The sequence below is a fragment of the Saimiri boliviensis genome, chromosome 12 (assembly GCF_048565385.1).
Source record: "Saimiri boliviensis isolate mSaiBol1 chromosome 12, mSaiBol1.pri, whole genome shotgun sequence".
In the NCBI taxonomy this organism is placed as follows: Eukaryota; Metazoa; Chordata; class Mammalia; order Primates; family Cebidae; genus Saimiri; species Saimiri boliviensis.
The window spans coordinates 30,713,463-30,740,310 of record NC_133460.1 but is presented as its reverse complement, the minus strand read 5'-3'; the positions used below and the strand labels follow the sequence as shown (position 1 = coordinate 30,740,310).

Genomic DNA, 26,848 nt, shown 5'->3' with positions numbered 1-26,848 from the left:
TATATTAATTTTATATATATTGATCCTTAGAATTTTAGGAGTCTTTTTATGCCTATAGTAAAATTTGGCTTTCATGCTACAGATGCTTTTGGTGTTAGAGCTGTAGGGATAAAGATCAAAACTGTTTGGGTTTGGTTTGGGTATTATTTGTGATATTGAACCCAGCAAGGGAATAGTAGTTAGTCACCTGGTAGGTCTATTCATTTAGGGCAAGATAAAGATTTCTACTACTATAGGGAGCTGCCTAGGCTATGCTGTAGGCATAATACAGGATGTTTTTAAGTATAAGTTTTTAAGAACAGTGTTTTCAGCATTGAGGACCAGTGTGAAGTACTTCTTATTGGAGTAAGGGAGCTATCTTCTGCTTGGGAAAGCAATAATATAGGGTTATAAACTCCCCCAAGCCTTGCATTATAAAAAGAGGGCAGCCAGACTGGATGCCGTGGCTCACGCCTGTAATCCCAGTACTTTGGGAGGCTGAGGTGGGTGGATCACAAGGTCAGGAGATCAAGACCATCCTGACCAACATGGTGAAATCTCATCTCTATTAAAAAAACAAAAAATTAACTAGATGTGGTAGCACACGCCTGTAGTCCCAGCTATTCCGGAGGTTGAGGCAGGAGAATTGCTGGAACCTGGAAGGCAGAGGTTGCAGTGAGCTGAAATTGCACCACTCTTCTCCAGCCTGGCATCAGAGCAAGACCGAGTCTCAAAAAAAAAAAAAAAAAAAAAAAAAGAGGAGCAGCCATAAGGACTATATTCCAGAATTGAGAATGCTGTACTCTTAGAGTGGCACACTCCTATACAACTTCTGTGTTGTCCATTGCAGTAGCCTGTAACTGCATATGAATGTTGAGCACTTGAAAATGTAGTCAGTAGACTAAGGAAGAGAATTTTAAATTTTGTTTAGTTGTAATTAATTTAAATGTAAATATTCACATGTAGCTAATTGATATCATTTTGGACAAAGCAGCCTTAGAACTAATGGAATCTACTTACATGGATATGGAAAATGGAAAGCCACCTAGAACAATAAGTAAAGGGCAAGTCAGTAAAAGCAATTTTCAGAAGAAATGAAGGAAAATAGAAAAAATCGAATTCAGGTTTAGATGGAGAAAAAAGAGGGAAAAGAGATAAGAATGAGCTGTAAGAGCAGAAAATGATACCTCCAGAGGAAAGTGGGCCATTTCCTTATCTGAGGAGCAAAATACCCAGATGCAATGGAGAAATGGGTAACAAGAAAAGAATAATAACAATATGGAAATTGCCTGATCATTCACATGAAAATAGTTGATGTTACTGTGAATACTGCTGGAGGATGTTGATTATGCAAGAAAATCAAGATTCATTTTAAACATAAAAACTTGGCTGGGTGCGGTGGCTCACACCTGTAATCCTAGCAGTTTGGGAGGCCGAGGTGGGTGGATCACCTGAGGTCAGGGGTTCAAGACCAGCCTGGCCATGTTGGTGAAACCCCATCTTAAAAAAAATAAAAATAAAAATAAAAAAAATAAATAAATAACATAAAAACCTATAAAACTATTTTTAAACATAGTATTAGTGTACAGATCCATGTACAAGCATACTTTTAAAGATTAGCATTATCTTGGACTGAATTAATTTTTGTGTATTTCAAATACTGTTCTAAAAACATTTAACATCAGTATTTAAAAATATGAATATTTTGCACATTAAGTAAATTGTAAAATCTTATATATATCTTTTGTAGGCCATTTGTTTGAACACCTCAAGTTAACCAGAGAAACTAAAATATTAGAATAAACATTTCTGGACTCTTACCTTCAAATAGCTTATTACTTATCCCCTTGAATCTCTAAGTAGGGAGTACAGGATAGACCCAAAAGATCTACCTGGCCTGTCATTTAGTGACCTGACCTGGATTACTCTGAAAATTAAGTGTATAAATAAACAGTTCATTGAATCAGTATCAGTGTGAAAAGGTGCCCACTAGTTAAAATTCTGACTGGGCATAATTTGCTCTAATGGTAATTTTCTCTCATATTTTTAAGAATTAACTGTTTTATGTAGCGAAGAGGCAAGAAAAGATGATTTTATATACACTAAAAATGATCTGATGAAATTATAGTACTGAATCAAATATTAATCCATGTTACAGTATATATAAAAGATATGCATATGTAATTTATTTAAGGTCAGCCATTGAAATGTGGTCAGCATTATCAACCATCCTTTGTGCTTAGAATTAGGTTTTTGGGATTCAGATTTACCAAGTCAAGTATTTTCCCATCATATCTATTTATAAAATAGAAAAGATAAAATCAGAAAACTATCAGAGTTACATCACAAAAATCACATCAAATGTTTATAATTTCCAAAAGAGAAAGATTTTACCTAGTTGCTAACTACAATGGAAATTTATCAGCAAAGAACTCCACTCTGTGTTTTTTTTTCTTGCCTGAGACGTGGAATAGAATACTAACTGAAAGACACATTGCAGGCAAAAGTTTTATCTTATGAATAATCTTCCCCAAATCCATTTTCTTAGGCTATATTCTTTCCTGATTTGGAAATGGGCAACATTACTGGTTAATTTTTATGTGGGAAAAATGTCATGTTTTTGTTTTTGTTTTTGTTTTGGTGATGGAATCTTGCTCTGTTGCCCAGGCTGAGTGCAGTGGCATGATTTTGGCTCACTGCAACCTCCGCCTCCTGGTTCAAGAGATTCTCCCACCTAAGCCTCCCAAGTAGCTGGTACCACAGGTGCATGCCACCATGCCTGGCTAATTTCTGTATTTTTAGTAGAGACGGATGGTGTTTCACTATGTTGGCCAGGTTGGTCTCAAACACCTGACCTCAGGTGATCCGCCCACCACGGCCTCCCAAAGTGCTGGGACCACAGGTGTGAGCCACCTTGCCTGGCCAAATCAAATGTCCTGATTTTAAATTTAAATGAGCCCATTTTTTTCCTCTGGAGTGACATTGTGTGTGTGTGTGTGTGTGTGTGTGTGTGTGTGTGTGTGTTCCAAAGGGAATTATTTCTTTGGTAAAGCCGTGCGTGTGCATGTGCGTGTGTGTGTGTTTGTATTATCCAAAGGGAATTGTTTCTTTGCCAAAGCCTTTTATTTGTATTCACTATTACTTATATTTTAAAATGCCACTAAAAATATTTTTAGTGAAAATCACACATACGTTGTTCAAATAATATTTATGATTTGGTCATGCAGTTATTTTCAAATTGTTTAATGTTTACTCAATATTAGACATTGGCCATGGAATACAGCCTGTGTTTCAATGATCTGAATGTTGACAGGAGCAATGTGTGTTGCTGAGACATTGTGTGACATGCAGAATTTGTGACAACACAAGAATTATTTTATGTGTGTCATTTCTTCTGTTTTTTTTTTTTTTTTTTTTTTTTTAAGAAAACATTAGTATTGTGACCTTTTTTCATGGATACATGTTAAACCAATAACTGAAAAAATAGAATTGTGTCTGAAGGATAGGAAAAAATTAAATATGGATATTATAGCAATTGTTTATAAGTTTACAGTTATCTAAATCTATGTTTTTTCAATACCAAATACCAGAACTATAGAAGGTGTTTTTGAAACTTTGTTTAAAGTATCCATTGGAAGAAGCAAAGTTTGCCTGTGCTATAATTACAAAAGATTCATAAGAAGCTGCAAAAGTTGTAGAGAGATCTTTTTTATTTTTCAACCAGCTTTCCACAACAGTCATTTTTTACATAATTGTGATATAATGTCAAAACCAGGAAATTAACAGTAGTGATGGTGTGTGTGTGTGTGTGTGTGTGTGTGTGCGCATGTGCGCGCACATGTGCTTCTGTGCTATTTTATCACTTGTGTAGTAACAGTCATCATATTTAAGGTACAGAACTATTATACTACCACAGCATATTCCCTTGTGTGTTACCTCTTTACATTCATAATCATTTTCACTTTCTCTTGCCATTCTTAGCCTCTGATAACCACTAAACCTGTTTTAAGACTTTATGATTTTGTTATTTTCAGATTTTATATAAATGGTACCATACAGTGTTGAGTTAGCTGTGGAACTTGGCTTTTTAAAACTAGTGTAACACTCTGGAGATCCATTCAAGTAGTTATGTGCGTCAGTTGTTGGTTACTTTTTATTGCTGAGTACTATTCTGTGATAACGGATGTACCACAGTTTAAATGAACTGTTTAAATAAATAGTAAAGATGTTAATTCTCCCACTTAATGAAAATGGTATATCTCTCCATTAATTTAAATCTTTTTGATTTCTTTAATTAGCATTTTCCAGTTTTCAGAACACAGTTCTCTACAAGCTGTCTTAGATTTCTTGCTAAGTTTTTCGTGTTTAGGGGTGGTTATAAGTGATACTGTTTGTTAAATTTCACTTTCCCTGTACTGATTGCTGATACTTAGAAATAAAATTGATTTCTGTATATTGACCTTATATTTTGTGAACTTAGTAAACTCACTAGTTTTGAGAATTTTTCTGTAGTTTCAGGTTTCTATGATGACCATTATGTCATCTGTAAATAGCAATAGTGTTTCTCACTTTTTGATCTGGATGTCTTTTGTTTCCTTTCTTTGCATTATGTCACCAGCTTGGACTTTCATTACTGTGTTGAATAAGAATTATAAGAATGGGGATTCTTGCCTTTTTCTTAATCTAAGGGGAAAAAGCATTCAGTCTTTCACCTTTAAGTAGATGTTAGCTATAGATATTTGGGAATGGTTTTTATCAAGTTGAAGTAGTTTCCATGTATTTTTAGATTGCTAAGAGTTTTTATCATGAATGTGAGTTGGATTTTGTTGCTTTTGTTCTGGCAATTGCTACGAACCTGTGAGTTTTCTTCTTTAGCCTATTGATTGCACCGATTGATTTTCTAAAACTAAATCAATCTCATTGACCTGAAATAAACTCCCTTTGGTCATGGTGTATAGTTCTTTTTATATATTCCTGAACTCTAGTTAGTAGTATTTTGTTAAGGATTTTTACATCTGTATTCTGGGGGTTAATGCTCTTTAGTCTTCATTTTTCTTTTGTTGTACTGTCTTTGTCTGGTTTCATATTAAATTAAATTTGGCCTTATAAATACTTTGGAAAGTGTTCTCTCCTCCTCTACTTTATGGAAGAGATTGTATAGAATTAATGGTTAATTCTTCTTTAAACATTCAGTAGAATTTGGCAGTAAAATTATCGGGCCTGGAGATTTCTTTTTTCTTTTTTTAGGAGTTTTAAAGTTATAAATTCAACTTTAATAGTTATTGACCTATTCAAATGACTTCTTTCATCTTAGCTGAATTTTGATAGTTTGTGGTTTTGAGGAATTGGCCTTTTTCTCAGTTGTCAAATTTATAACTGTAAAGTTGTTCACAATATTCCTTTATCACCCTAATGGCCGGAGAGTCTATAGTGATATTCCTTATTTCATTCTGATTTTGGTAATTTACCTTCTCTATTTTTCTTTGTCAGTCTTGCTAGTGGTTTGCCAATTTTATAGATCTTTTCAAAGAACCAACATTTTGTTTCCTTGATTTTCTCTGTTTTGCTATGTTCAGTTTCAAGGATTCTACTAACTCTTTTTAAAAGTGAAAGTGAATTCATTAGAGAAGTAAAGAAACAAAAGAATTGTTACTCCATAGACAGAGCCCTGAGGGCTACTGGTTGGCTATTTTTAATCGTTATTTCTCTATCATATGCTAAGCAAGGGGTAGATTATTCAGAAGTTTTCTGAAAGGAATGAGAATTTCCTACAACTTTGAGTTTCTCTTCCTTTTAAACTATATAGGGCAGCAGTCCCCAGTCTTTTTGGCATCAGGGACTGGTTTTGTGGAAGACAGCTTTTTCACAGACAGGGATAGGGTTATGGAAGGAGGATGGATGGTTTCAGGATGATTTAACTACATATTTATTGTGTACTTTATTTCTATTATGATTACATTATAATATATAATTAAATAATTGTACAACTCACTATAATGTGGAATCAGCAGGAGCCCTGAGCTTATTTTTATGCAACTAGATTGTCCCATCTGGAAATTATGGGAGACAATGACAGATCATTAGGCATTAGATTCTCATAAGGAGCAAGCAACCTACATTTTTCATATGTACAGTTTACAATAAGGTTCATGCTTCTATGAGAATCTAGTGCTGCTGCTGATCTTACTGGAGGCAAAGCTCAAGTGATAATTTGAGCAATGGGGAGTAGCTGTAAATACAGATGAAGCTTTATTCACTTGCCCACTGCTCACCTCCTCCTATGTTGCAGGTTGCTAATACACCATGGATTGGTACTGGTCCTTGGCCCAGGGGTTGGGTACCCCTGATGTAGGGTAACTTCCAGACATTCCAGTGGCATTTGTAAAGTGTCACGGTGCTTTTGGGAGTGTCTTTAGGCATGCTAATGAGTTATAATAGCATATAATGAGCAGCAAGGTTGACCAGAAGTCACTTTCATTGCCATCTTGATTGTGGTGTGTTTTGGCCAGCTTATTTATTGTATCATGTTTTTTTGTTTTGTTTTTTAATTAATTTTTTTTATAATTGAAGATACAGTGACAGAATGAATATGTGAATATTTTGAATTATATACAAATCAAAAAGACACTTTTAATATTTTACACAACCTCCATAAGTTACAGGAAATTGCAGAGGAAACATTAACGTTCTGTTGTATAAATTTAAATTTAAAATTAAATTCAGAGGTACGTGAAACTGATTTGTATTAAAAGGTAAATATTTTAAGAAAAATGACAAGTCATTAGTTGTAGTTATACTAAAACTTATATTTCAAAATAATTTATGATAAATGTATCTAAATGTTGTCATGACCTATAAAATACTTGTAACAACTCCAGCAACACTTACATCATCATTAAGATCTTTCTCAAGATTAAAAATCATTAAAATAATTTATGATCTTGCATTTGTTAAGATGTTGGCGCCGGGCGAGGTGTCTCAAGCCTGTAATCCCAGAACTTTGGGAGGCTGAGGTGGGTAGATCACGAGGTCAAGAGATCGAGACCATCCTGGTCAACATGGTGAAACCCCGTCTCTACTAAAAATACAAAAAATTAGCTGGGCATGGTGGCGCATGCCTGTAATCCCAGCTACTTAGGAGGCTGAGTCAGGATAATTGCTTGAACCCAGGAGGCGGAGGTTGCAGTGAGCCGAGATCGCGCCATTGCACTCCAGCCTGGGTAACAAGAGCGAAACTCCGTCTCAAAAAAAAAAAAAAAAAAAGATGTTGGCAAATATTGCTTTCAATTACATCATTTGATAGTGAAGTTACTAAAGGTATATATTTTGATGACCTAATGAATTTGTAAAAAGGAAAAGAAAAGGAAAGAAAAATCTTATGACCAATCAAGATACCGTATTAGTAAATTACATGCTAAATGATAAAAGATGTTAATAATTTAAGAAGTATGATAATAAAGGAAATATTTTAAAAATTATACTGCAAAATTCATATAACAAAATGTTATAACAATTTTGAACTTTTATGAAACTAAATAGGCTAAAAAGACATAATGCAAAAATGGACAGTATTAAGAAGAAAAACTGCAAAAGAAACAAAAGCCATCCAGATTGGAATAGAAAAAGTAAAAGCATCTCTGTTTGCTGTTGACATGATCTTATATGTAGAAAATCCTGAGAATTTTACATACATACACACACACACACACACACACACACACAAATTAGAACCAATAAATCAACAGTGTTGCAGGATACAAGATCAATTTTTTTTTAATTATACTTGAAGTTCTGGGGTTCATGTGCAGAATGTGCAGGTTTGTTACACAGGTATAAATGTGCCATGGTGATTTGCTGCACCCATCACCCCATCATCTACATTAGATATTTCTTCTAATGCTATCCCTCCCATGCACCCCATCCACCACCCGCAAACAGGCTCTGGTGTTTGTTGTTCCCCTCCCTGTGTCCATGAGTTCTCACTGTTCAACTCCCAGCTATGAGTGAAAACATGCAGTGTTTGGTTTTCTGTTCTTGTGTTAGTTTGCTGAGAATAATGGTTTCCAGCTTCATCCATGTCCCTGCAAAGGACATGAACTCATCCTATTTTATGGCTGCATAGTATTCCATGGTATGTATATTTGAGCTATCATTGATGGGCATTTGGGTTGGTTCTAAGTCTTTGCTATTGTGAACAGTGCTGCAGTAAACATACATGTGTATGTGTCTTTATAGTAGAGTGATTTATAATCCTTTGGGTATATACCCAGTAATGGGGTTGCTGGGTCAAATGGTATTTCTAGTTCTAGATCCTTGAGGAATTGCTACACTGTCTTCTACAATGGTTGAACTAAGTTACACTCCCACCAACACTGTAAAAATGTTCCTGTTTCTCTACATCATCTCCAGCATCTGTTGTTTCCTGACTTTTTAATGAACACCATTCTAACTGGCATGAGATGGTATCTCAATGTGGTTTTGATTTGCATTTCTCTAATGACCAGTGATGATGAGCATGTTTTTATGTCTGTTGGCTGCATAAATGTCTTTTGAGAAGTGTCTGTTCATATCCTTTGTCCACTTTTTGAGGGATTTTTTTTTTCTTGTAGATTTGTTTAAGTTCTTTGTAGATTCTGGATATTAGACCTTTGTCAGATGGATAGATTGCAAAAATGTTCTCCCATTTTTGTAGGTTGCCTGTTCACACTGATGTTACTTTCTTTTGCTGTACTACATCATGTTTTATCGGCAGGGTCTTTGTGAACCGTTATCTTATGCCTACCTCCTGTCTCATCCTGTGACTAAGAGTACCTAACCTCCTAGGAATGTAGTCCAGCTAGTCTTACCCTCATTTTGCCCAGCTCCTGTTCAAGATGGAATTACTCTGGTTCAAATACCTTTATTTCTCCCTACCTTTTACAAGGAGACCCGTAAAGGGTCTAGAGAGACCCTAAAGGTTGTAGAGAGACCAAGATCCATCTTCGGTAGCTTCCTTTGGCTTAATAGGGGCAATGATATTCCTTCCTAACTTGTAGGGTCTCTTGTATTCAAGGTAGAATGAGGCTTAGTCAGAAAGCAGCCATTCATAACTCTGAGTCCTGATGAAAGGTAATATCTGGAAGACCAAAGTCGGCTAATTGGTGCTGCTCAGACTGTTTTGGTTGGGGGGTCTAGTCTCTTTATGATACCAGTTTAGCTTATTGACGAGACTTTTTTCTTTTTTTCTATCTCTATTTCAGCTGTGTCCTACATAATATATATATTTTTGCAACTGTTTCCTATACATTATGTATTTTCTTTTCCGTTCAGTTCAGTGTGGGGTTTTTTGTTTCCTTGAGACTTCCTCTCTGACCCATAGATTACTTAGGGGTATGAATTTTAGTATCCAAGTGTTTGGAAATATTTTTCTTATCTTTCTGATATTGATTTTTAATTTGATTCCATTGTGGTCAAAGAACACATACTGTATAATTTCAATTATTTTAACTTTGTTGTGGTTTGTCTTGTGGCCCAAACTATGGTCTGTCTTGGTAAATGTTTGGTGAACGCTTGAAAAGATAGCTTTTTGCTATTGTTAGATATAATATTCTGTAAATATTGACTAGGTGCTGATTGTTAGTGGTGTCTTTGAGTTTTATATCATTGCTGATTTTCTCGTCTAGTTATTTTATCAGTTGTTGGGATGGGATATTGAACTCTCCAACTGTAATTGTAGATTTGGCTATTCTCTCAGCTTTATGAGATTTTGCTTCAGGTACTGTACATTTGGCAGTTAGGGGTACTGTTAGGATCACCATGCCTTCTTGCTAGATTGACCTTTTTATCATTTTGTGAGGTCCCTTTCTATATGTGGGAATTCTTTTTGATCTGAAGTTTATTTGATAATAATAATAAGCACACCAAATTTCCTTTGAAGTTTTTTTATGTGGTGTATCTTTTTCATCTTTTACTTTAAAATACATAAATTTTTATACATAAAATGAATTTCCTGTAGTCTGCATATAGTTAGGTCATGATCTACTCTACCAAGCTGTCTTTTAATGGGTGTATTTCAGCCCTTTATATTTAATGTCATTATTGCTAATGTTAGGCATAAATCTGCCATTTTATTTATTTCTGTTTTCTTTTTTCTTTTCTGTATATTAGTTATGTTTTTAATAATTCCATTTTTATTTATATAGTGTTTTGAGTTGATCTCTTTATATTAATTTTTAGTTGTGCTAGGCATTGTATTTTACACACACATATATGTGTTTAATTATGTATAGTCTACTGCATATAGAAACCTTATGTCCCTTTAAGTCCCTTTTCTTTCCTCATTTACAAGTGTCTTAAATATTTTCTGTATGTATTTTAAGAAGTACATAAGAAAATATCACAGCCATGCAAGGGTGGAGACCTACACTCCCCAGTCCTCCCTTTCTGATGGGAATGGGGGCCGGGACCCCAGGTTTTTATGTGGTGTTAGGCAGGTTACTGGATACAAGTTTTCTGCATTGCTAGGCTACCTCTTTCCTGATCCTTTGGCTAGAGAGTGCAGCCTTTCTTAAATTTTGTGTTTTTTGGCATTTCCAGGTGCTGGCTTTTCTACCACTCAGTGTAGGATACATAAGGCAAAAAGAGAATCACGGTATTTTTCCTTGGGTCCCAACGTCCCTAGCTGGTCTCACTTTTTCAGAGTATTGTGTTTTACATATAGTGCCCAGGGTTTTTAGCTGTATTTGACAGCAGGAAAAGGGAGAAGTGTGTCTACTCCATCTTTTCCTGAAACTGAAATTCTCTCTATTAAATGCTGATCCAAGTATGTTATTTCTACGCTGTGTAATTAAATTGACAAGAAGCTAAGTAGTTGACACCAAGGAAAGTAAGACAGCTATTATTCTCAGGGTGGTTACATTTAGTAGAATAATTTTTTTTTTTTTTTTTTTGAGACGGAGTTTCTCTCTTGTTACCCAGGCTGGAGTGCAATGGCGCGATCTCGGCTCACCGCAACCTCCGCCTCCTGGGTTCAGGCAATTCTCCTGCCTCAGCCTCCTGAGTATCTGGGATTACAGGCACGTGCCACCATGCCCAGCTAATTTTTTGTATTTTTGGTAGAGACGGGGTTTCACCATGTTGACCAGGATGGTCTTGATCTCTTGACCTCGTGATCCACCCGCCTCGGCCTCCCAAAGTGCTGGGATTACAGGCTTGAGCCACCGCGCCCGGCTTAGTAGAATAATTTTTAAGATACTCAAATCAAAGTAATGAAAAGAGGAAGAAAGATTCCACCAATATCGGTGGCTGTTTATGAACAAGAATGTTCATAATTTACATAGGATCAGGAAAAGCTTTTAGGAAATGGGTTTGAAAAAGCTTAAAGGAGCTGGATAGGATTTTAACAGATGAGTAGAGAAGTGGAGGAGGCATTTTGGTGGCAGAAACAAAATGAGTCACATTCTTTGCCTTTCTGAGCATAAGCTTAGATGGGGCATACAGCTGTTTGATCAGCTAATAGATGGGTGCCCCTTGGGAGTCGCTGGCAGCGCTGTTTATGTATTTATTTCACAAGGTTGTCTTTCCCTTCTCATGCTCAGGCCTGTGCCAGAGATTATGATCTGTTGGTCTTGAGGAAATGAAGATAGATATCATTGTTTTTGTTTTTAAAATTTCTTAGGTGGCTGTAGTGTGTGGCCAGGATTAGCAGATGCTACAGATGCATCTCTAGATAAACACAGTAAATTGATTTAATTTTGTTTAAATCAGTAAATAATTACTTAGTGTCTGCTCTATGCTGGGGGAGTTTTAGGCTATGGAAGGCGGGACATTTAATATCTTTTAAAATTCCTACTATGACAGATACTTTCACTTAAATCATTTCAGGAATTAATTATATAGCAGAAGACACAATTTAATACCAAGTTGATTGTTTTAAATGCCATATAAATAGAGTTATAAAATTAAAAATAGAGTTATAAAATGACTGGAATGAAGATGGGGACAGATATGACTAAGTAAAATATAGAAATAGGGCGTTCTTCGAAATGAACCAGTCCCACCTCTGCCTCTGACAAATGAGGAGACTGAGGCTCAAAAATCAGTAATTTTCTCAAGGTTACAAGGCTTGTGAGTCAAGGGAAAAAAACAGTTTTCCCTGACTCCAAGGTCAGTGCTATTTCCACATACCTTCAAAGGTAAACGTACCTCTTTGATGAAGGAATCTATGACTGTTTTCTTAAACATATATATCAAGTTCCCATCTGAAAATTTCTTTACTTAGTAGTACAGTGGATAGAGGCTTGGTTCTGCAAAATGCATGGGGAGGATTTGGTTGAGAATTTGTTTAGTAAAAAGCCTTTGAACCAAAACATTTCACAAACAGCAGAACAGCAGGTCATAGTATCTGTGGAGAGCATCTGGGTTCATCACCCTAATCGATATTTTCTAAGCTGTTTTTGCTAAATTAGCAAAATTTCAAAAATAATATTTGTATTTAGGATATTCTAAAGATGGTTAATTTAGTTTTTGTAGGTGTTTTTTTTCTTCATCAACATAGAAAATGAATCTTTTTTGTTTCTGCTTTATATTGAACAATGTGGGATCAGCCTTAAATTTAAAGAAGTATCTGATTATACCTGAGTCAAAGAATGTTGATAAAGAAAGTGAGAAAAAATTTTTCATTTGAAACCATTCATAAGATCTGAAAACACTGATAAACTGTATCAGTAATTTTTCATACAACATTTTTTATGTTGGATTAATTGCTCTAAAAAATATACATAATTTCTTTTGCAGATTTAACTGGGTATGATGATTATAGGTTCATTTTCCTCGATATTTTAAGAGTGTTTCAATAGTTTCATTTGTGTATATGTTTCAGTCACTGAGGAGGCTAGGGACATAAGACCCAATATGGTTTCCTTTGTTTAACATTGAACAGTTACTTTCTTGAAGAAAGTTTTATCTGTAAAGTGAGGAAATTGAAGTAAATGACATTTCAAAAGTATCATAGTTATGATAATCTGTGATTAAAATAAGTAAAGCTAAAAAGCCACACGTTATTCAAATTAAAAAGCATGCACGTGTAACCTGTGGCCTGCATGTCACATTCTTTATATAGTACTTACTCTTACAACATCCTAAATCTTTTTCAATGTTGTGTTGGTTTTGCTACCTTTAGCTAACATTCTTTATTTTTACCTGCTAATCTTCTGAAAACCTGTGATTTAAGAAGAAATTTTTTTAAAAAATTTTTAGGGGGATGGAGTCTTGCTCTGTAGCCCAGGCTGGAGTCCAGTGGGGGTTCTCGGCTTCACTGCAACCTCCGCCTCCTGGTTTCAACCAATTCTCCTGCATCAGTCCCTGAGTAGCTGGGATTATAGGTGCCCACCGTTACACCTGGCTAATTTTTGTATTTTTAGTAGAGACAGGGTTTCACCATATTGTCCAGGCTGGTTTTGAACTCCTGACCTTGTGATTCACCCTCCTCAGCCTCTCAAAGTGCTGGGATTACAGGTGTGAGCCACCATACCTGGCTGAAATGAATTTTTTGTATGGTAATTTTTTTTGTATTGCCTGATTCATAAATTGATACATTTTCTGTGTGTTTAACACCTAAAGTCTATCTCTCCCTTTAAATTCCTTCCTTTTCTGCAAAAGACTGGAATCTGCTACTTTAATGATACATATGATGGTAAATATAATGTATACCAGAAAGAATATATTATTTTTTTACATTGTACTACAAATATTAGAGGAGAATATTTTTTTTAAAAGTATTAAAATAACTGTTTGGATTATGATGTATTTTTAGCAATTTGAGCTGCCTGTATTTTAAAAAATGAAATCTGTCTTCTTGTTAACACTATTGCTCTGTGTTATTTAAAAGTAAAACAAAGTATGACTTTGGTTTCTCTATTTTTTGGTTCCCTTTTTTATTATACCTCCCTACCCCATCTCTCTCTGCACAGGGTGGGTATTCTGCTCCCTCCTTCTCTCCTTGGCAGGGCTCCTTCCAGGGGATCCCACGGACTGTTCCACCGCACCGCAGACAGAGTGAGTCTGTGTCTCTCACTCCTATCCTGCTCTGGCTTCCCCTTCATGGTATTTCCCTTATGCATGACCTGTTCCTCCCCAGCACCTCCTTTCCTATCCTGAGTGCTCTGCAGGCATCTGCTAAAGCAGCACTCTGTGGTCTCCTCTCTTAACACTTCCTTTGACTGCATGTAAACAGACCTCCACTTAGAGCCTTAATGGAAGCTGAGGTTAATTTCATTCTAATACTGTTTAAACTTATTGCCAGTGACCCTAGACCTACTGACATGCATCTGTCTTTAATACAGTTTCAAAAACTTGAAATATGTGAATAAAAATTACTATGTTATCTAATTGTTTTAAAAAATGTACATATGATCCACAGTGGTATGATGGACAGATGCATAATGTGTAGGGAGCAGGCTTACTAGACCATTGCACATTTCTTTAAATATTTCCTAATTAAGGGCTTGGATTGCATTTCACTGTCGTCTAAAATAAAGATATTTCTAATTGTTTTATCTAAAAGTGGTTTAAAACAACTAAGATGTTTTTGTAATTTATCAGCTTTACAGCACAGAAGAAATGGCTTTGGAACATGCATGGTTTACTAACATTTCTAATGATTTAGTTATTGTTTGACCTTAAAATTTTTGTTTATGTTAACTCTCCTTTCTAAAACAGTGGGGGTTATTTTGTTTTATGTACTTAAGTATGCCTGGTAAGTTGGTTATATTTTATCTTTTTTGAAAAGTCACCCATAAAAAGCTATTATTAATTTAAAAGAAATATAAATATAGTCAATCAGAGATACTTTTATGCCTTCTCCAAGGATTTATCCAGATTTGTGATTCGTTCAATTTTTTTATTATCCATTTTGGTGTAAAAGGAGGAAATTTAAAATAATTAGCAATTTTATTTATTTAAAGAAAATCTCTTTTTTTTTGGAATTAGCCAAAATTATGAAGTATCAACATAAATTCCAGAGAAGGCGTGAAGTTTATTTTTTGCTGCTATACTTCTCCTTCCCTTCTGTACTTTTGTTTTAAAGAAAAATAGTTTGTATAGGCTTTTATATGATGTTATTTGGTAGCAAGTTCATTTCTTTATGAGGAATGAACTTGCTACCAAATAACATCATATAAAAGCAATGGGAAAAGGAGTTTTTTGTCCTCTTCCTTTTCTGTCTCCCACCGCCTCAGTAACTCCTCCTTTTTACTTCTCTGGTCTGCAAGTAAGTTGCTTTCTTTTCTCCTCCATTTAAATAATCCTAACACAAAAAGAATTATACTAAATTGCTAGTGAATTCATCTGGAATTTTAAAGGACAGATATATCAAATTATAATGTGTTCTTAGGCTTGTAACTAGTAAACAGCATGGTTTGACATTTCTCCTCAGATTAGCACACCCACCTTTGTACTTACTCAAGCCCCCTTTTAGCCCGATTCCTTTGGTCTCACCGTTTTCTTCTTCCTTTCTCCTTCTCCTTAGCTAGCTATAATACAGAATTGAAGTTTGGGGTTAGTTATTCTGTATTACAAATAGACTATAGGACCCTGTTGGTGGGAAGTAATGACCAGAGGGCTTGTTCACAGCCTTTTAATAACTGTTAATGAGCTTGAAAGTTTCCTTTACAGGGGAAATATGCTCTAAACTACTATTCTATTTTGAATTCACCCTGAGAATAGCTAAAGCAGTTTACTAATAAAGGGTTTTTTGGGTTTTTTTTTAGTGATAAAATACAGAGGAGAAAGGTACGAAATTATTAGAATAAATCTAATGGTTTTCCAGAGGGTTTTGGAATAGATCTTTTCCTGCAATAAACTTGTAGTCAGTGATACTTGTCTCCACATTTAGTCATTATGTGGGTCCTAGTACTCATGTTTGAAGAGGTTAATTGTGCTTAAGTAATGGAAGATAGTTGAGAGATTTCTCCATTATGTTTCATGAAAAAGTTCTTTGATAACTTCTTGAACATCAACTTGAGTCAACTGCCTTTATCTTCTAAATGGGGAGGCCAGGTAAATCTTGGCTGTGAGTCTTCAGTAAGAGCAATCTGTTGTTTTTAAGTTACAGGAGTATAGTAGACCTTCTAATATGAAAATATAGTTCATTCCAAATATGCAGAGTGCAATAATTAATGTTTACAGGGAATAGTTAGCCCTCGTCACTATAGAAAGCTGTACTGGCCAGCAATGTTTATACTGAGTTTAAGAATGTAGGAAAATAGAAGTAAATGGAAGGTTCTGGTCTTTATTATTTTTCTTTCTCAGGAAATTTTGACTTACATTTCTTATGTATATTACTAGTCTCTACTTCGTGATACTTACTTTTTTATTTCAAATTAAATTTTCTCTAGGTTAGCAGAAAATATGTACATTTAGACATGTAGAGGTCTTTCCCTGTTAGTAGGGACTTGAGCTTTTGTACAGATTCACTTAACTGTCATTGGTGTAGTCTTTCTACTCTAATTTCCCAACTGTGTAAAATTGGGAATGATAAATAACCTACCTCAGAGTAGGAAAATTTAATAAAAATAATTGCTTTTGACAAGTAGAAAGCCTTACTGGTAATTCCAAATAGCATTTCTTGCCAGAGCATGTACTTACAGGAAGAATACTTGACTTTTCAGAAAGTATGTTTTGAAATAATATCTATTTCTTATTGTGTCTAACTGAGCTTTTAAAATTTGCTCTTTAGTACCTTGCTTGAGAAATGTAGAAGTCCTATTTATCTTTACCTTCCATATGCAGTGACTTAATGGGAAGGGAAAAAGTGGTTTTAAAACAACAACAATTACTTAAATGCATCTATATTTGTCGTAATAGCCTGACAGCTTCTTGATGTAGTGTTGCCTGATTATTCCAAGTTTATATTTTATAGTAGTAAGTAGTTTTGTCCACCAGAATTACATTAAGAATGACAAGTTTATATTGTCTTACATCCTCTTCCTCCTAACAAATTTCAGGGGGTGTTTCACAAACATTTTTGATGTGCAGTGATTATAAATTTATTTTACATGACAGCACAGTATGTATTTACTGAAAGAATATATTTACAACCTGATTCACATGTGTATGTGTATTTAAAATTCAGATAATTGGCCGGGCGCGGTGGCTCAAGCCTGTAATCCCAGCACTTTGGGAGGCTGAGGCGGGTGGATCACGAAGTCAAGAAATCGAGACCATCCTGGTCAACACGGTGAAACCCCATCTCTACTAAAAATACAAAAAATTAGCTGGGCATGGTGGCACGTACCTGTAATCCCAGCTAGCTACTCAGGAGGCTGAGGCAGGAGAATTGCCTAAACCCAGGAGGCGGAGGTTGCGGTGAGCCGAGATCGCGCCATTGCACTCCAGCCTGGGTAACAAGAGCGAAACTCTGTCTCAAAAAAAAAAAAAATTCAGATAAAAGATTCATAGACAATACTTTTTCTTTTTCTTAAAACATATGATACTCTTATTTGTTCTCTCTAATCTGTTTTTTTAAATGCTGGTAGCAACCTGCAGTTAGAAAAACATTGATCTATTTTGCCCATATAAATCTGAGCATTTAGGTTTTAATATGCTGACTTTAAATATGAAGGTTAAGAAGTTTAGGTAATTTGATGTGCATAGATTTTGTGTGTATAACCATAGTAAAGCTTTTTTTTGCAGAAATACTGTTTTTAAGTGGTGCCTTCTAAGAATTATCTATTTAAGCCATTAACAGAATGGCTTAAATGGCTAATGAACTCTTTGTAACACAGTCAGCTTTTCCTCAGTTCAGCCAAAATGATGATTTCACTGAATGCCCACTTTTGCCATTTGCCTCAGCTGTACTGTCTCACTTTAATAATTCACTAGCCTTATTCTTTTAGTCCGTTTGGCTGGAGAACTGTTCTCTTGAAATTCATACATCTGGATAATCTTTTTAAGAGCTACTTAAAAATTACACTTTCACAAATACTCCTATAGGAAACTCTTATGTACATATTTTTTAATTTAGCCATACATTTTAAGAAAGGGGAAAAGACTAATGTTAATTGAGTACTTATTAAGATTTTTAATGTCTTAAATGCTTTTCTAGGTATTTCATTTTAATTATTATTTCTCACAACTCAGAGTTAGAGCTCTTACTCCAATTTTATAATAAGGAAAATGCAAATCATAAATAAATGAGCAAATGAGGCAATAATTTGCTCAGAGTAAGTGAACAAACCAGAATTAAATTCCATTCTATTTCCAGAATCTGAACTTTTGAATATTTTTTGTAAGTACAATAACTCTTCCTTCAAAATGTACATTTGTCCTATTTATAATAGTAATGTAGTAACCCATTAGGGAGGAATTAGAAGAAACATTTTGGTATATTTTCTTTCAGTCTTCTAAATTTTATGTTTTAAAGTTGAATTTATGTATTTTCAGTCGTTCTGCCTTTTTCATGTAGTATTTTATATATATACACACATTTTAACATGGCAAATATTTCTAAATGAATTCTTTTCTACTATGGGGCATTAATGTTGTTTCTAGTTACAGAGAGGAATATTGCTAAGCAGTTTATCTTTGTATATAAATCAATGTCAGTGTCTCTCTTTTCTTAGATAGATTCCTAGAAGGATATCACTTAAAGGGTATGCACTTTCTAAGGGCACTTGATGTGTCAAATGTGTATTTGACAATTGTTGAATCGTCAAATATGCTTGTAAGGTATAAATTAACAAGGCTCAATCTGATTGACTCCAATGTGTGACTTAATCAATGTTATACATAAAAATAGCTTCAGCCTCCTTAGAAATTAGCTCTGGGATGACTTTTCATAAAAATAAAATATTTTTTAATGGAATGCAAACTAGAGTAACTCAGTAAGAACACTTTACTAATTCAATTTTGTGTATGCTCATTTTTAATTTAAGTATAGTTAACATAGTCCTTGAAATTAGGGACTATCTAGTATAGTCATTGGTTAATTGACTAGAAATAAGCATCTAACTCATCATCCAATAAGCCTTCCACAAATACAGACATGGTTTAGTTTCTTGCAATTATGAGAAATGCAACAATTAGTGTTTTCTCTATAAAGCCTTTTATTACAATCTGCTTTGCAGCTTGTGGGATTTATTTTTTTTAGCCAGTCTTTGTTTCTGTACTGTAATGCTTGCAGTATTCTTGTAATCTGGATAAATATACTGTGTCTATTGGTCACATCAATGGAATTATGCTATTATGATTTAAGTTTTTTCCCCCTTAACTACTGTGCATCATGCGAGAGGTAGATGCTAATAGATTCTGTGTCTTTGAGATATAGACACACAAAATTGATCATCTCACAGTGATTGTGCCTCTATTATTAAATTCCTCTTAATCACTTTGATACTTAAAAAAATAAAACGTTAACTGGTTATCAACTTAGAAAAGCCATTGAACTCTTTATTTCCAAAATTATTTGTAAACAGTTTATATTACCAATCTGCTATCCTCTAAATTTTCTGAGGTATAGAGGCACCATTCTGAGATAATAGTGAGATACAGAAGAATAAGAGCATTCCTGATTCCTGAAAAGCACTAGAAGCTGTAATTGGCTTCTTGTGATCTCTAAAGCAAAAGTCTTTAAAATCTAGTTGTTTTTTTTTTTTTTTTTTTTTGAGACAGAGTTTCGCTCTTGTTACCCAGGCTGGAGTGCAATGGCGCGATCTGGGCTCACCGCAACCTCTGCCTCCCGGGTTCAGGCAATTCTCCTGCCTCAGCCTCCTGAGTAGCTGGGATTACAGGCACGCACCACCATGCCCAGCTAATTTTTTGTATTTTTGGTAGAGACGGGGTTTCACCATGTTGACCAGGATGGTCTCGATCTCTTGACCTCGTGATCCACCCGCCTCGGCCTCCCAAAGTGCTGGGATTACAGGCTTGAGCCACCACGCCCAGCTAAAATCTAGTTCTAATACAGTATTAGGGATACAGTTAAGTCTTTCATCTCTATACTGATTTGCAGAACCTCACGTATAATTTGCATCATAGGTTAGATTATACCTTTACTGGTCTTGAATGCAGTGACAATAATAAAGCTAAACTAACACATACTGAATCATTTAATTTTATAACTTACAAAAGCTTGAAATTATTTAAAATTTAATTTCTACCTCTTCATAAGGGGTTATGTGTGACTAAACCTTTTTAGGTCTTTGGAGTATGAATATTAAAGTTTACCATAATTATTTTAAATATTTTATTTGGTAAGAGTCTTCAAGTGATCCCTCTTAAGTGTGAGAAGTTGTGCACATGCCTTTCTATGGTTATGAGCATTTGTACTAATTTGCAAATTATTTTAATAAGAAAGTATAAATCTATTAAGTGTTTTTATTATGCACAAGTATATTAAATGAAATAATGAATAATGCCTATGAAAACACAACGAGAGCAAAGCAAATACTTGTGGCTGCCACCCAGTCATGGCAATCCTTGGTGTTGTGTGTGGTCTCTGATGCCATTGTCCTGTCTTTTTCTTGTCTCTGCTCTCCCATTATGCCATTGGCAAGGAGTTGAGAAGTTAGTCCATTACTTCTCTGACAAAGCGTGGTACAGTACAATTTCGGATTTTTTTCTACCACCCTCCTCATAACCACTTTTTGGTTGTTGTTGTTGTTTTTTTTCCAGTTTGCATGATGCATGTCAGAGCCTGCATGAATGTACAGGCATGTTACAGATGGCTCTATTTTCACTTTCCTTTTTATGGTTAAAATGTATTTAATAACAACAATAAATTTGTATGTACCCAGGAAAAAAATTAGGTAAATCTTGTCTGTTATGCAGTAGCATTATTACACTTTAAAACATTTCCTGCTATCTTTGTACACTTTGACATATTTTTTACTCAATCAGGAGTTGATGTTTTAGCTGCCATCTTTTGCTAATAACCCTAGAACAAGACTGCTTATGAAAACTGGCATGAATGCTTTTCCATATGCTAATGCTGTAGGTCTTTGAAGTGTTGTAAAACATTGAAGGTGAACTGTTTTATTCATTGATGGGTGCTACTTTGCCTTTGTACATGTTCATTATGTTTCCCCCAGTGGGTCACTGTGGAATCACCTCTTTCCAGAAATACTGCTCCACAGTGTGGCTTGAGTTTAGTGTCTGAAAGTTATCTTGTGTAGGCTAGATCATCTAAGAAGGAAATAGGACATTATCCTGGAAAGTTAGTTCCTTAATATTGGTATTGCATCTGCCTATAGTGTTTTAAAATATATTAAAATAATCATCTGGTTATATTGCATATTCTGAAAGCCTGTGAACTCATCAGAACTAACCAGATAGCACAGAATGTTAAATTTTAGGGCTGCATTTTAAGAAATTATCTGATGGTCCAAATTCTGTCTTTCATTTGCCAAAATGTTTGAATTTGAACATGTTAACTTTTTTTAACCCCACTTTACTCATTTATAAAAGGAAAAGAACAATATTTTGTACCTAGGGGTCTCATGATAACTAGAGATCATGCATGCAAACTCAAGAGTTTGGATCTATACCATTGGAAAGAAGGGAACACTGCTCTCTAAGAGCCCAGGGTATAACATTTCTCAAGTATTTATGTATCAGGCATTGTACTGTCACTGGTTATTATTTGCAACAATTCCATGACGTATATATACTGATACTACCCTCATTTTGTAAATTATGAAATTCCATTTTAGGATATTGGGATTATATTTACCCACTATCTCACCTATCAGTGGTAGATCTATCAATGATAGATCTGTAAGTGATAGATCCAGGATTCAAACTCAGATCAGTCTGATTCTAAAAGCTAAATGATTCAATACTGTGTTGTACTACCTCCTTTGTAGAGCCATTGTAAAGTTCTCTCTAAACTTGTATGTCTTTGCTCTGGTTATTGTCTCCAGGAAGGCAGTTAAAAATCCTTGACTTCTGTGTCATATCAAATACACTTTATGCAGATTCAAAACATGTAGATAATATTGACATTATTGAACTATGTATTTGAAGCCTAGAAACCTCATATTCTAGTTTATTATTATATTGCCAAAGAACTTGCTTTTGTTTTGAAGACCCAGTTACGAAAGAGCTATGGTTTGAACTCATCATTCTTATATCCTTTAATAATCATAGATGAAATTTATTGAGCACATATTATGTGCTAGGAAGTCCTATGCTAAATGTTTTACATATGTAATCATATTTAATTATTAGAATTAGAAATGGAAAATAGCTGAATGCTTGTTAAGACACTTTTCCCAAACTATTTCTGGTCTTCAGATAGAAAACATTTGGCAGCTAAGCTTTTAAAAGGTCATTATGAGTGGTACTTGGGTTTAACATGCAGTCAGTATTTCCTGCTATCCTTCTAAACATGAATCATTAAGCTAACCACAGACTTATTTGAAGGGAACAATAGGTTTTTCCTATTAAATTTCTTTTCCATCAGTGTTTATTTTTTTAAACTAGTTTTTATTTATTAGTGCTTCATCATTGGCCTAATAAAAAAAGTATCACTTTGATAATTCTTGGCCAAATAAGTAATCCTTGAACATACTGCTAATATTCACTTATTCATTTATCTAGCAAATATGTATTTCATCCCTACTTTGTGCCAAATATTAGAAATACCAACTATAATGAAAAATGGTACATGGTACATGCCTGTAAGGAGCTCCCAGTCTCTGGTTATCTTCGTAAAGCAGCCTAAAGTAGACATTTATGATTATCATTAAAGATGTTTATGAAGCCTTTGCACAACCACCCAGTAGTGCCTGTTGCTGACATTCTTGACCTTGACACATGGAACTCTTTGAGAATTATTAGAATGGTATGCTGAAGTTTACATATCTAACTAAAGTAAGACTTGAAGTTGCTGAGTTCAGTTAGAGACACTTAGCTCTGTAAGCCTGGATTCTTCCTCATTTTGATGCTTCAGTAACCAACCCCTGCACAAGTTTCAGGATTAAAGTTTTACTCATTTGTGACTATAGGGAGTAGTTAAAATATGGGGTCTTTCCTGAAGTCCCCCCAGTAGTGGGGGGATTCCTTTTACCCTCTAGGTTTCGTGAGCTGCTGAGGCTATGAAATCCATGGATTGGTAGACAGCTCCCCAGAGGCCTTTTTTGGATACAAGCCAGTACTCATTTTGCCTGTCCCACCTTCAGATTTTTGCTAAGTAGCTTACTATATGGCTTTTCTGACAGTTTCATCCCCTCTGGTTACATTCCTCACTAGTTCCACTAGAGTGATCATTCTAAAACACACACGTTGGATATTGGGATGCCTCTGCTTAAAATTCATCCACATCTCCCATCATCTACAACACAAAGTCAGAGCTACTTAGCCTGACACAGGTCCCTTAGTTGCTGGCCCTTATCTATGCTTTTGCACTGTCCTTTCAAATTCAGTCTATAATTTGAAGTGACTGGATCATGCCATTTTCTTTTTTTACCTCTGTGTTTGGCTTGTACTAGCTCATTACACAGAATATTTTCCCCTTCTTGTTTACTTGATGAACTCCTATTCACCCTATTAAAACTCAGGGCAGATGGTTTGCTGTTCAGGAATGCCTTCTGTGACCTCTCCAGGCAGGCATGTTTTCTTTTTGTTCTCATATGTTGTTATGCTTGAGACATGGTCTCATCACTCCTTAACCTTATTGTCTCCCTCACTGAGCTCCTCAAACACAGGAACAAAGTTATGTTCAGCTCCAGATTTTCTCCCTTCTATTATAGTACATGATACATAATAAACATTTAAAAAATGGGCCGGGTGCGGTGGCCCACGCCTGTAATCCCAGCACTTTGGGAGGCCAAGGCGAGTGGATCACGAGGTCAGGTGATTGAGACCATCCTGGCCAACGTGGTAAAACCCCATCTCAACTAAAAATAAAAAAAAATTAGCCAGGCATGGTGGTGCGAACCTGTAGTCCTCCTGGCTACTTGGGAGGCTGAGGCAGAGGAATACTTGAACCCGGGAGGCGGAGGTTGCAGTGAGCCAAGATCATGCCACTGCTCTCCAGCCTGGCAACAGAGTAAGACTCCATCTCAAAAAAAAAAGTTTATAGTCTTTTATATTCATTCCTATTTGTCTTATCATTCAAGAGGATGAGGGATATTTCTTTTTATATTTACATTCTAAAAATGTCTGAGGGTGTCTTTTTAATGGCCATAGAAGCAGTAGTGGATATGGGCAAGATGAATTAACATCTTGCATTTATATTAAAACAGTTAATTGTTTAGAATTTGGGGAAACTGTAGCAACAAGCCATCAGAACACATCTAATAAGCTTAACACACTAATAAGCTTTGCTTATTAGTGGTTAAGAGGTAGCTTGTTCAACTTGCTGGTAAGTGTAATTAGCGTCAATCCAGCCCTTAGTGGATAACCACTTCCATGTAGTCTTGCACATATCAGGAGCAAGTTGTTTCCTTGTTCCTCACATTATATAGGTGTTTCTTATTCCTCATAAAGTAGACTTTCTGTTTTACAGTAGTGAACTGATTTTCCAAACTATAGTTACCAAATAAATAAAACAAGACATTGATTTTGGAATAGGGAAATTATATCATGCTACCAAAATTAATTTTTAATAAAAATACAAAATTTATATTATTTAGCATATGGAAACCACTGATTTAAAGTAATTAATTAGTAGTGTAGATGTCTAGTACGTTAGACATTTATTATATAACTGTTACATTCCTCTCAGTTGACTCAACATTTTGTTATTCTTTAAAAACTGTTTTCTAATTCATTAATATTTGATATGAAGTTTTATTGCATTTAATACAAGTAGCATATCTTTTTGACTCTGCTGTATTTCCACTTATTTCTCTAAGCAGTGGTCAGTTGGGTACTATGAGTAATCAAAACAGTATAAGTGGTGAGTACAAAATAGTACAAATTTGTAGTTCACAATGGCCCTTACCTGGGCATTTCTGGAAGTTGGCTGTCTGAATAACTGGTTAATTACCTGTCTTAACTGAAAAATCATCTCTTTTTATGGTTTCCACTGATAGCACATTTATACCTTTTTTGTTACTGGCAATAGACATAATAAAGTCCATTTTAAAATTATCACTGATATTTTCAAAAGTCTCAAATTGCTTTCAGATTCTTAACTTGGACCTGGAATATCTTAACATGTTTGAAGGTGAAAAGGGAAAACAAATCCTAGTTCAACCAGTTGATGGTGCCTCCTTCTTGATTACTTTTTTACTTTTTATTCCCTTTGGTAGATTTTGGTTTGCTTAATATGGTCCTGCTCTATTTTTTCACTAATCTTTCAAGGTTTTTGATCACTTTGCCATTGTCATTTTTATCTAGGGAACCCCAGGGAGAATCTGTTAATTGTGTGGTGATTTTAGTATCTTCCGTTTTGCAGGACAGTCTATTCATTTTTGTGTTGATGTACTGTGAAAATACCCAGTGACTTTAAAGTCTGAGATATTTAGCTTGAGACAGCAATTGAGATGGCTTATTTATTTTAAATATTCTGCAATATGATTTGATATGATATGTTTCAAATTTTGAATAGTCACTGGCTTCATTTTTTTTTTAATAGCAAGTCAGCCATATGCCATCATAGCCAACCATCCTCCATGAGTTGATGAGCCTTGCCCTCAGTCACTCCCAGTCCAGCCATAATCTAATTGCTGGCTGCTGATCCTGGGCAGTCATTGTCCAGTGCTGGTCAGGGAGGTGAAAGAAGTGAAAAAACACATAAATGATGCAGTATGAATAGATCTTCCCCTTCTAATGCGGAAATTATCGATACTATGTAGATTTATTTGTGGATTAGCAAATTTAAAAAAGTTACTAGTGAGAAACAGTCCTTTGAAATTCACGTAGTAAAGCCTTTTGCCAAACTCTTTGACTTTTAGCCCACACTGTTTAAAGGGGGGGCAGGGGGAGAGAGGGAGAGAGAAAGAGTGTGTGGGGGGGGGGGAAGGGGAGGGGGGAGAGAGAGAGAGGTAGGGGGAAGAGAAATTGAGAGAGATATTATATATTTGTAGCAAATACGCCTGTATCAGGACAGGCCCAGTAGGCCCTGCCCCATATATTTTAACTATTTGGGCCATTGAAAGGTAACTTAAGATTTGTATTTTTTACTGGATACCCTGAAATCGTGGAAATTGCACTGTTCCTCTAATATTTTTTTTTTTTTTTTGAAACCACTACACAATGAGCTTCAGGGAAGTACATGTGAGGCATATAAACCATAAGAATTTTGTCGTCATAGGCTTCTGTGCTTTAGTTCCAGTTAGAGGCAACTTCAAATTTGTTTTACTCTGAGCCATCATTTAAAAGGCTGATTATTCGGCCAGGCACGGTGGCTCACGCCTGTAATTCCAGCACTTTGGGAGCCGAGATGGGCGGATCACTAGGTCAAGAGATCGAGACCATCCTGGCCAACATAGTGAAACCCCATCTCTACTAAAAATACAAAAAAATTAGCTGGGTGTGGTGGCGCACGCCTGTAGTCCTAGCTACTCGGGAGGCTGAGGCAGGTGAATTGCTTGAGCGCAGGAGGTGGAGGTTGCAGTGAGCCGAGACTGCGCCACTGCACTCCAGCCTGGCACCTGTTGACAGAACAAGACTCTGTCTCAAAAAAAAAAAAAAAAAAAAAAAAAAAGGCTGATTATTCTAAATTTAAGTGAATGAATGTTTACCTTTAGTCAGGGTAGATCTATTTTTTCGTATGTCTGCCATAATAGCAGTGAGACAAAATAAATAAACTCTGAAACATTTTATTTGGAAACTTTTCAGCAAGAATATTAAAAGGTTAGCATTAGCCAAATGTATTGACCTATATTTGTTAAATAAATAAAATTTCACATAAACCGAGAATATAGTATTCTAAATATTGTCTATC

At 35.3% G+C, this 26,848-nt stretch overlaps 1 protein-coding gene across 8 annotated transcripts in view; it reads left to right on the top strand.

Moving 5' to 3' along the window:
* CCSER2 (coiled-coil serine rich protein 2) overlaps nt 1-26,848 on the top strand; it is a 172,768-nt gene that overhangs the window by 140,335 nt on the left and 5,585 nt on the right. For 2 of the 8 annotated variants that reach the window (XM_003929946.4, XM_010340549.3), the window contains one exon: nt 13,929-14,013. The exons of 3 other annotated variants lie outside the window; for them this stretch is intronic. In XM_003929946.4, coding sequence (XP_003929995.2) covers nt 13,929-14,013 — 85 coding nt within the window. Of the gene's footprint in view, nt 1-13,928; nt 14,062-20,510; nt 20,551-26,848 lie in introns of all 8 variants that reach the window. 3 more of the 8 variants (XM_010340546.3, XM_074382195.1, XM_074382196.1) reach the window with 3 other exon arrangements.